This window comes from Caloenas nicobarica, chromosome 10, assembly GCF_036013445.1.
Source record: "Caloenas nicobarica isolate bCalNic1 chromosome 10, bCalNic1.hap1, whole genome shotgun sequence".
In the NCBI taxonomy this organism is placed as follows: Eukaryota; Metazoa; Chordata; class Aves; order Columbiformes; family Columbidae; genus Caloenas; species Caloenas nicobarica.
This window is the reverse complement of record NC_088254.1, coordinates 22,265,931-22,277,500: the sequence shown is the minus strand read 5'-3', so window position 1 is coordinate 22,277,500 and position 11,570 is coordinate 22,265,931. Positions and strand designations below refer to the sequence as shown.

The window sequence follows — 11,570 nt, the reverse complement described above, 5'->3', positions numbered from 1 at the left end:
TGACAAAACAGACGCAGTTTATTCAGTGGGGATGATTTGGAGCTTCTTTAGATTAGTGCACACGAACAGGTGATCCCGTTTTTCATCCAAACAGAGTATCAGTCATATTTCCTTTCCGAGAAAATAGGTCTTGTCATGAAAAGGAATAGAGGTGGGAACATACAGAGTAGCCTCAACACAGACATGATTACATCCCATTTCAGAACAAGATTTAAAATATTATTTCTAATAAAAGCGCTCAGTACTTCTAATGAAAAATAAAGCAACGCAAATTGAAGTATTAGGGAATTCTTGCCACGACATTGCGGCTCTGCCGGAGCAGCAGGCCCGGCTCCTGCGAGATCGCACACACATCACTACTGGGGTTTATTACACTGTTTTGATGGCGACATATTATTTTGAGATCATCTTCATAAATTTTGCATTAAGGTAGCTGTGCCAGTACCTGGAATTGATTCAAAATGCTTAAGACACTCAATTACTTTTTAACACTGTTACCCGATGTAATGACATATCTGCTATTTCCCCTGCATTTGATGATGCAACATCATTGTAATTGATTCATTTTCTCAATTAAATAAAGCTACCGTGCCTTCTTCTGTGCGAATGCCACAGAGACTCCCCAGTTAGATGTATTACCTATTTTCTCCGTCTCAGATATATTGTTTGTAAGGCTGCGCTGTGCTCCTCTGTTAACTCCACTAGAAAATGCAACGTTACAGCCATATTTTTCAAGTTGTGAACAGCAATGAACGTAGCTGTATTTATATTAGGCATATTTTTCACTGTAAAAACTACGTTGTTTACCTTTTCCAAGATCACATTAGCGGGCAGGCTCTGCAACCATAAACCAAACCAAAGCGACGACAACTTTACAGTCAGCGCTCCTCCTTTTGCACACAGTTCATGAAAAAGTGAAGCAGCCAGTTTTATAGCACATTAAGAACAGTTTTAAAAGTACTCAACATAAAATGTTTTATCTTCCTGTTCACCCGCACTCCTTTTCTTCCTCCAGTAACCGCCTGCTTTTTGCGCGCTACTGGGAGATCAGGAGTTTAGGAGCTTCATCTCGAGTCGCTGCAGCTCAAAAGCTCGAAGGTGTCGCGTGTCACAACCCACATTGTGGGAAGTGGCACAATTAGATCCGCTATTGGATATTTTTGAATCTGTATAGAATTTACTGTATTTTTACTTACTGCACGTGATAGTTTCTAATTTGAAGAAGCCAGCTAAATGATAAATAAATCTATCAGTTAACAGTGTGTTTCTCAGGTCATGAAATATCAGTGACATCTGGATAAACTACTCCATAAAGCACATTCTCTAAATGGCTTCTCTTTTTTTTTTAGGTTGGTTGCAAAAGTTTGTCTCCTGCTTCATCTACTATTTAATGAATGCCTGTGGTTATGAAAAGCAACTTTTGACAGACCATCAGGTTCTGTTTCTGTCTCCATGGAGAGATCCTTTGGCCGGGAAGTGGCTGAGAAGACCTCTACCATCCCTTCCACATTATTTTCACAAGCACAATCAACGAAACTCAAATGAATCCACCCCGGGTAACTTGGAGGAGTCACTCGCTGTAGCTTTAATTTTCGCTTTTACTCCCTGGAATTAGGACTTGCCCTGGAGCTCTTGTTCGAGAGATTTGCAGGTGACCCAGGGTTAGATCTTCCCATATCAGTTAACAAATTTTCTCTTTACATATATACTGCTTTTCAAGCTAGTGATATATTTTTTTTAATAGAAAAATACATATACCAACAAATCATACAGTTATGATTTTTAAGGGAGGCTTCACAGCAGAACATTCATTTTCCTAAGCCGTGAAACTGTGGATGTTAGAAGTACATACAACTTATTTTTAGTCTTTATGAACGAGGGTAAAGTTTTATTGAACAGCAGAAATGACAAACGTTGTCTCCTATTGACAAATGACCAACAACTTGCTTTGTCTCTGCCCTCATATAAGTGGAAACGGAATATATAAGTGCACTGAATTTCCACATGGTCTTCACCACCATGGGTTTCAGTCTTCCTCTGGAATGAAAGCATGATCTTTAGACATATTTTATTAGGCCTTTCAAAACTGAATGGTTATACTTCTGAAAGAAGTCAAAGCACCAAGGTCAGTAAGACTGAGCCCCCTAATTTGCTCCTGATATTCTATTATAAATATCCCCCCATCTCAACACGTGGATTTTGCAAATGGCAAACTTCAATCACTGTAACAAAACAGAGGATAAAAAAACCCAAAATAATAATAATAATATAAAAGACAATTCACAACAACCTTAATGTTAAATATATTCTTACAATTATATTACGCTGGTTTTCCCAGAGGTATACAAACAAATTTATATAAAGAGATTATTTCATCCACCATTGAACTGCAGCCACTTCTCACAGAAATCTGTTTACCAGGGTTTAGCAACACAATTCAACAACGTGGGCATGAAAAACTCCACGGTGTTGAAAGGCTGGAAGGAGTGTAAGAAGCCAACAATAACCACTACACTGCTACAGGATGCTGATGGTGACCCATTCCTCAACCAGCAGGAAAGAGGGACAAGCGAGTCTTAGGAAAGACGGCAAATTTAGCAAAACACTGTTTAAATCCTTGTTCTAAGCATAAAAAAATGTGCAACAAAGGGTGATCAGCCAGAAACCAAATAAAGGAACTGGGTTTAGTTCTAACCAGTCCTTGCTTAATGTCACCCATGTTTACAAAGTGCAGAGAAATGACCATCATGGTAACAGCAGGAGGACCCGGAGGATGCTAGGGAAGAGGAAAACTGACCACAGCCGAGCAGGAATAACATCACGATGCTACCAAAACGAAGTCAAACTAGAACAAGGATGGCATAACCACCAACCCTCTTGCATCTCCTCTCCATGTTCCTTAGACACACAACTACACCCTACAGCGAGGAAAATCTTTCTAATGATAAAGCAGAGGAACGAATCATCTAAGGATTAACAAGCGAGCCTCTGGCAGCAGAAGCAGTGAAGAGCAGCAGGTGAAGATCCATCAGGACTAGCCCTCCACACAAGCGCACCGCTGCGAGTCCCTTCTAGCTCAAAAAGAAACAGGTAAAAACGTCAACGGTCCAAACCTGTCACTGGAACCCACCTAGAAAAACCCCAGGCTTTCTCCGATGAGCTGCAAAATCAATTGCGATCACTACCTACGACACAACTCTAGGGACGTCTGAAAAGAAACAACCCAAAGCGGCAAAAATTTGAGTGTACGAGTGGAGTTTTCTAACCAAAAGGAGGTGCTGAGCGTGTTTGGATGATGAAAAGGTATGAAGCTGTGCAATGAGCAGACGCTCCCACGTCGTTCGTCTGCCCACCACAGATAGTGTAGCACTCCCTAGCGGATTAAACCCACGGTTCCACGGGGCTGGCAGACGAACAGCTGCCGTGGAAGGGAAACACTTGGCTGACCTCGAAATCATTCGGTCTTACTCTGGCCTTTGGGGCTCCTCACTACATTGAGCAACAAGGTGTGTTGGAAACACAACCCTCGGCCTCTGGTGGAGGCCCCTGCGTCGGCAGGACATGGACGTGGCCACGACCTAACGTTGGGACCATTACGTCCATCTCCAGAAGTGCCGCACAACCCCACAGGCCCATGAGGAGCAGGTACTTTCCCTCCTCAAACAGGCCAAGAGCCGCAATTCGGTTCTGAAACAGGCGAAATGGAGCAGGATCTGCTGCACCCTCGCCTTCGTCCATCTCCAGGTCCTGAGTGACTTGGAAGGAACTATTCCTCCTCCTCATCCCAGCCAAGACAGCCTGCTCAGGGCACAGAAGATGTAAATTTTCAGTAAATCCAATATTTGCTGACAGTTTGCAAATGGCCACCTAAAACAACCAACCTCACAAATCAATCCGCCCACTGCTGGCTTTCTTCCTAAAGATCTCCAGGTTTAAATTTTCCTTCAGGCAAGACATTCAACAGCATCAACTGCAAGAATGACTGGGAGAGATGTTTCCTTCCAAGTGCTACAGGAACATCTCCCATTCCACAGAAGGATCAACTCATGCAGGAGATCCTCACATATCTGCAAAAATCTCTCAGAAGATATTCCAGTATTTCATCCTGGATTTGTTTTTTTCCCGCCTTGTAAGTAGCTCTCATGGTAAAAAATATTTTATTTCAGGATCTCGCTCAACTTCCGCAGTCAAAAAGGTCTCAGCACCGTCAGTCCCGTGTTGTGAAGGCAAGATAACAACTGCAGGAGCAGCCAAAGGGCTCCTTGCGTCAAGTCATTTTCTTATTCAGTACAAATTGCGAAGGCTGACAACTGGAAAACACCAACCTACGTCCTGACCGCAAAGGTGCACCCATGGGTGATTATCTGTAGTTGTTCATTTTCCCAGTGTAGTAAATGGAACTTTTCAGAGGTTTGAAGCCGATGCCGGCGTGAGCGGGTCCGAGGTTTCCTAGGACAGAGGGGAAGAGGGGAACACGTCCTGGAATGGGGGTGACAAACCCCAGCCCAGCCCCCGGTCCCTCACTCCGCCGGTAACTGCCAGGGCGAGAGCGCGAAAAATACCTACAGCAGTCTGTCAAGACCACGAGCTGATAATCGGCTCTTAAAACATATTAAAAACATATTAGAAAATCAGAATTTACTAGTTACCTACATTTCCAAGCTTGACCATACTATTCAAACATGCATTTTACATTTAAAAGAAAAATCGGACAGAAAGAGTGAAACAAAAAATATCAATGTGTCTTTATATTTCAGATTCCTAATGGATTTTTTTTTTTTCCTAAAATCTCCATTTGCAAAAAAGAAAACACTTCTGGAAAAACTAAAATGAAATGCAAATTTTACAGCAAGTTTCTAATAGACAAATCAAATTTAAGGTCAAACTTATTTCTGGCTAAGGAGAAAAAATAATAAAGCAAAATGCATCCATAGTATATTATTTCATGAATTATATATGCAGTGAAACCTATGTCAAGAAATTGGTAAGAGTTTAAAATAATAGCAGATGACTTAAAATATTGTCAGTGATTTCTGGAATATATTATAAAAGCAAAAATATTTGCATAAACCTATCATATTTAAGATATTATACAATAATTCAATTCACTATTTTGGCATTAGCATTTGAACAGTGTTTAATGTCTTTTAAATTGTTAGATATACTGATGTATGTGGAAGAAAAAACATTTCTTTCTTACTAGGAAACATGCTGTAACCAACCCTCAATTTATTTTTGCAAAATAAATGAATGCTTAAAGGATGTTTCTGTCAATTGAAAAAACAACAGTAAAATGGCTATTTTACACGCCAAGTTAAAGTAAATATTTTTTTCCTTGACAACCTGCTTACATTTAAATGAAACCAGGCCAAATTTGGTCAATAGTATGGATTACGTATAACAAAAAGAATCTTAGACCATGTTAATACAGGGATCAGAAAGCTGCAACTTCATTTAAAACCATGCAATTATTCAGCAAAGTACGATACAGCAAATAAATTAATCTGTTTTAAATGGAAACGCTTGCACAGTAGCTTTTTGACCTATAATTAAATCTTACTTGCAGAAATCACAGCGAGGGTAGAATTTGCTGATGAAAGGCTAAAAAGAAAGTCTTGCAGAAAACCCCGGCTTTGGCATCAGAAATAAAATAAAAATAATAATAATAATAATTTAAAAAAATGGCAAAATCTTTTCCTGCTGAAAAAAAGAGCCGTCCCCGAAGCTGGTGTAAACCTGCCGCGTCCCCACGGCCCCGGAGCAGCCGGGATTTGCTCCAGCTGAGGATCTGGCCCAGCACACGCGGCACATTCCGCATCGTCTCTCCGATGCTTTTTATCCGCCGGGGTCTGGTAAAAGTACAAACCTTTCCCTTACAGGAGGAGCAAAAAAGCAGATTTCTTTCACTGAGGATTTCCCCCCCCACCCCGGTATATTTTCTTCTAAAGCAAACCAATGGCAAGTCTATAGCGAACGTTTTCTTGGGCTATAAAATTTCCTATTATCCACTTATGTTTTCTTTGCAGTGGGATTTAAGAACGTATCTTCCTTGCGACGAGTAATATGTCATCATTTTGTTGGACTAACAGGCCTGACAGTCTTGTCTCTCCGAGTTAGAGACACCAGCGCCCTGTACTCGCATCGCTGGGAAAATGAAGGTGAAAAAGCTGCGAGAATAAAAAGAAGGGCAAAATCTGACTATAACTCAATTCTTTACTATTAATAATCCCTTCCCATTATTTATCACGCCGCAAAAATAAACTCTTTATATTAAAAACGACCCTTAAATTAAAGTCTCTCTTACTTTGACTACATTTTGAAATAAGTTATTTGAATCCTCAGATTATCCATTTTAGTAAATATCATCTTCTGTATTCATCATTTCTCCTGTCTTTTTGATCTTTTTTTTTTTTCTACTTATCATGTTCTTTATTTGAAACAGATTTTTAACAGATAATCTTGATCGTTATAACAATATCTTGCTTGCATTTTATTCAAATAATTCTTAAAAACAGCTTAAAAAGCCGTTTGGAATAACATCAAGCTCTCCATCAATCAAATGAAAAAATTCCGCTGGCGGTTGTATAAACATCAGATCAACTCTGATGTCTTCAAGGATTTCAGAGTGAACCATAAAAAACTCCATTAACTTCTGACAAAGAATGCAAATTAATCACAACATGGGGTGAAATGAAATTAAAGGCTCTTTTCTAATCAATGACAAGGCAGGATGAAATATTTGGTGCTCTCTGCGTTCAGGCTGCCGGGATGCTCGTGCCTTTTTTTTTTTTTTTTTTTTTTCCTTTTTTTTTCAATTTTATTTTTTATTTTTTTTCACCCTACCCAGTCCATCCCAAATCCAAGGTGTGAGCACAGATCCACCCGGGGAAGCTCTTTAGCCCTCCCCATCCCTACAGCGATCTGCTTACAAGTCGCCCAGATTTACAAAACACACTAATCATCCGAATCTCAGGTGCATCCAATTTGTTATTCACACTCGCGCGGTGCCAGTGAAAAGCCTGGCGGAGACAGATGCACCAGGAACCTGAAATGACAGTTTTGGCCTCCGGAAGTGCGATCGCTACAGCAAAATCTAGTACAGCCTCCAGGTGAAATGTCTGGAGCTCCATATGGAGCAGGGAAAATTAACAACAAGATGAAAATCGCTGTAGCAGCGGGGAGTCTGAATTTAAAAAAAAAAAAAAAAGAAATAAAAAAATAAAGAAAAATTTAAAGATGAGGAAAGAGAAGTAATAAATTAATGGGGTGTGAAAACATTCAAAGCTTTACAATACCAGGGGCAGTATTTGCTCAGATTTGGGGGGAGCAGCGGGAGGGGAGGGTGCAGAACGGGGACGGGATATTTTTGGTGGATTTTTTTTTTTTTTTTTTTTTTTAAACTTCAGGTCATTGTAATGTAATTTATTAAGCGAGGCCTGGAATTGTAGCCAAAGGAAGGAAAACATTTATGTAAACACAAAAGTATCTTCAATACAGTCACTGCCATCCGCACTCTCCTATAGCTGATTAAACCCTCGGCCTATTTCTTTGGCATATTTCCCCAATGGACGCAGCATCCTTTAAACATCCTGCTTTGTATAAACTTTGACTACAAGCCGAGAATATTTAGTGGGCAATTCTTTTCATTTCTCTTAAATTGCATTATCATGAAACAAGTCATCGCCCCCACCATGCTTTGGTACAATCTACCGAATTTGAATCCACGTGATTAACTGTATGTCTCAGTTTGTGAAGCCACTGCACATCTTTGGGGTTCCAAATTAAAATGTAATTAAAAATACTGTGAAGGTGCCATGGCCTTTTATTTATTTTACTTTTTTTTTTTTTTCCCCTGCACAGACATGTAAAATCAAAACAATATAAATTAAGGTTAAACTTTTATAAATTTGAAACTTTATTTTCCCTATGTGCCTGGACAGACTATGGAGTGGCAACTGGGTTTGGTGAAAGGGGTTTCCTTTCTTTAAGTGTTTGCATAGGAAAAAAAACTTTATTCAAAAGGTATTTTGTGTGTCTGGGCACATGTGCCATTTCTATTAGTTTTAATAGACTTATGCAAATATATCGGGAGGAGAACAGACCCACACGTGCTTATGTTTGTATCGACAGCAAATCCTACAAGCACCAGACCCTTCCACTTCCAAAAGGAGTTTTAGACCCCAGCAAGCAATAGCACATTGCGATCCCGTGCCAGGAAAATGAACAATAAAACAATGAAAAACCATCAACAGTTTTAGAAATTTACTACATTTGAAGGATTAGAGTTTCCTGTGCAAAGTTTTTATAGCGGAAAACTCTGTTCTGATCATTACTAATTGTTATTTCCTTGTTTAGATCATTACCTTTGGCAGTTCTCTATAGATTATGAAAATTAGCTGCGTATCATGACCAAAAAAAATGACAGTAACTCTAAACACACCCATAAGTGACTTTAATTCAGAGCAGTTGCTCGCACGCTTAAGTGCTTTCAAGATAAGACTTTATTGTGAACATAACATTAAATACTGTTAGTGTGACGAAAAAGCGTTAGCAAAATAAATACTTATAAAAGATGTGGAAAATGGGAAGTGGTAAGTTCTATCATTAAAATATTCTACTAAAGGCCAGGAAAAACAAAAAATCACCCTTTAGTCTTACTGGCATATCGCAGGAGTTCTGAATTTCCACACTGCAATGATTCCCCCGATAAATCTTATTCATTTAAACTGAATTTCCACACACCATTTGTCTGTGTCTTAAAACCAGAGAAAAAGGAAAAAATTGGGTTTTTTCCTTCCCAGCTACAGCTGCAGACAAACATTCATTCACCGAAAATTTCAGGTGTATTCATATTTTGCATTTTCAGAGAGAAGTAACTTCACGGTATTTAGGGACAAATTCTGCAAACACACAATTAGCTGCGTTCATTTGAACAAGCCCACTGAAGTGAGGAGGATTTACTCGCGTGAGCAACCGCAGAATCAGGCCCTTACATAGGGAGATAAATAGATACTGAGACATTAAAAAAACCTCCTGCTAATCATCCCCCTAATCAGAGTGGGTTTCTAAGGGTTCTTGAGACCAGCTACGGAAATACATGTCTAAAAATACATATTCTTCACATAAAAATCCTTATGAAAAGCAGCTTCCCGAAAAGCTTAATGGCTGCATTTTAAAGTTTCACTTCCTCAACTGTTTTACATTAAAAAATATACACAATTTCATGGACTACTGACTTGCCAAATATTCTTTTACAAACCCGATCCGGTTTTTAATTAGCATAGCGAAAAGGATCTTAAGCTAGCAATCACGTCTTGCTCCCCATTCAGAAAACAAATTTTTGTCTAGAATTGTACATAACGTGCGCGCTCCGACTTCCTTCCCCGAGCTCCAACACTTCTGCGAGCAGAGGATTATCTTAAATATCCCACGTCACTTTGATTTAGTGTTATTAATATAACGCACCGTCTACAACGAACATCACGAGACTCGACGAGCACAAGTGAGCACGTCGATGTGTGGAGGACACTCCAGCACAAGAGCTGCTTTTTCAATCCTCTCTTCAAAGGAGAGGGTACGTTTTAAAATGCGGACAGAATATGCGAAGACTTTTCAGCAAACCAGCTACAGCTCTTCCAGTCAGTCAACATTTTCCATAGGAGGTGAAAAACTGAAAAAAATCAGTATATTTCTACATATGCAAAATCTTTGTAAGTCCATAAAAGTGTCAGGAGAATTTGCTTAAAACAGCTTATAAAAATGGGAGAGAGAACGAGTCCCAGCCTATTATTCAATAACCATGTTTGTGAGGCATCTGCATAATCTAACCATGCATAAATTAGTATGTGTATTACAACAGTTATTTGCATAATAATAGCAAGTTAATAGATGCTTAAAGAGCACAGACCAACACCACCTTTAAATCAGACATGCCTCCAGGCACTCTGATCTGTATAGACCAAGATGCAGAAAACACTGTTCATAAAACATATGAAAACATAAAAACCACATTCAAATAATTCATTTTAGTCCCTGGACACTCCACTTTCTCCCCTCTCCCAGGAAAAAATAATTTGAGGGACTACAGAATAGTTTGTTACTATGAATTCTAACATCCATCTTGCGATACGAATTTAAAGGAACCGTCAAACCTATTTCTGGATTAGTTGTTTTGTTCAGAGCTTCATGGTTTTTTTCCAGCATATAGACCGAGTAAAATATGATGTGGTAATGCAGTGCTCAGCACTGGCCTGACCGCTGCCACTGAAGATGGAAATAGTTTTATCACCGACTTCAATGAAACTGAGTCAGGTCAGTGGGAAGTTAGAAAATGCCACTATCTAAGTAAAATAGTAGTATTAGGTCCCCTTAAAAGGAGGAATCCAGAGCTCTCTTAAGCGTTCCACTCACATTGTATTTTTGATTTGAGAAGATTTCAGACCATTGTACCATTATTCAAAATTGGAATAAAAAAAAATACAAAGGAGTAGATACACCTTCCTGCTTCAAAAGCACTGTTGTACATACTGGATTATTTTTTCATCTTGCAACAAAACAGTCATTAACATCATCAGAATTTTCATTCTCTCCAGGGAAAGAAAATCTAGAATTTGGAGAAGAGAAAAAGGGGGGGGGGGGGAAGGGGAGCGGAAATCAATAGAGACTTCTAAATGACTCCTTCAAGATACCACTTTTCAATTTAACAGGACAGATTTATTTGTATGTGGCTCAAATGTTCACAATTGCTCTCTGCACCTTCATACATAGGAATGAATGTCACAGTGGCAAACAGCAGTAATGAACAATCTTACCTGAGGATATGGAAACCTCCCAAGAGCAAGCTGGGAAAGGAAATAATATTTGTCTAGTTATATAGATTTGCATGGAGGGCACATTTTCTTAAAAAGAGAAAAGTACTCAACTCTTACTATTGTATAAATTGGAAAATGTCAGCAAAAGTAATTCTGAAAATACACAAAGAGCTGTATTTAGAATGGAGTCGTTCACAACAATTACCCCTCGTTCTGAGTTTCTGAATATTTCTGTATTTCTCAAGCTCTTTTGTCTGTACGCTCAGTAACGCTGTTTGATGCCCACGTTCCTGAGGACACGCTAAATTAAACCAGTTCAGCCTCAATAGCGAGGCCAACGCCACCGACCTTTGCTGATAATTATCTGCACCGAACAGGTATTGTGGAGCTGCACGGAACTCCCCAAGTCCTTCCTAACTGGCTCAGCGGAAAATCTGGGTTACGGAGCCGAGGTTTTCTTCCTTATCGGTGTCAAACCCAGCTAGGAACCTGGGAGTGGGATCTGGAGAGAGATTGTGGCACCTGCAAAATGACACTCTGTCTTTTCCTCAAATCTACTTTCAATTGCACGTGGACGGTCTCGACTGGATTTGTTGCCCACACAGTTTTATAAGTCAATTGATTCATTACTAGAGCACCTGCTACTATCAGTATTAGACCCAACAGTGATATTACTGCTGCCATAATGTCATAGTTAATAAATATTCCATGAGAAATCCTTTCTTTGATACAAGACTTCAGGTTTTTCCACTTGGTATA

The 11,570-nt window shown here is 39.4% G+C and overlaps 1 protein-coding gene across 1 annotated transcript in view; it reads right to left on the bottom strand.

Annotated features, from left to right (window-relative positions):
- The window catches only part of MAP2K5 (mitogen-activated protein kinase kinase 5), a 125,687-nt gene that overhangs the window by 34,664 nt on the left and 79,453 nt on the right, over nt 1-11,570 (bottom strand). The window contains exon 17 of the mRNA XM_065641996.1: nt 10,812-10,841. Coding sequence (XP_065498068.1) covers nt 10,812-10,841 — 30 coding nt within the window. The remainder of the gene's footprint in view (nt 1-10,811; nt 10,842-11,570) is intronic.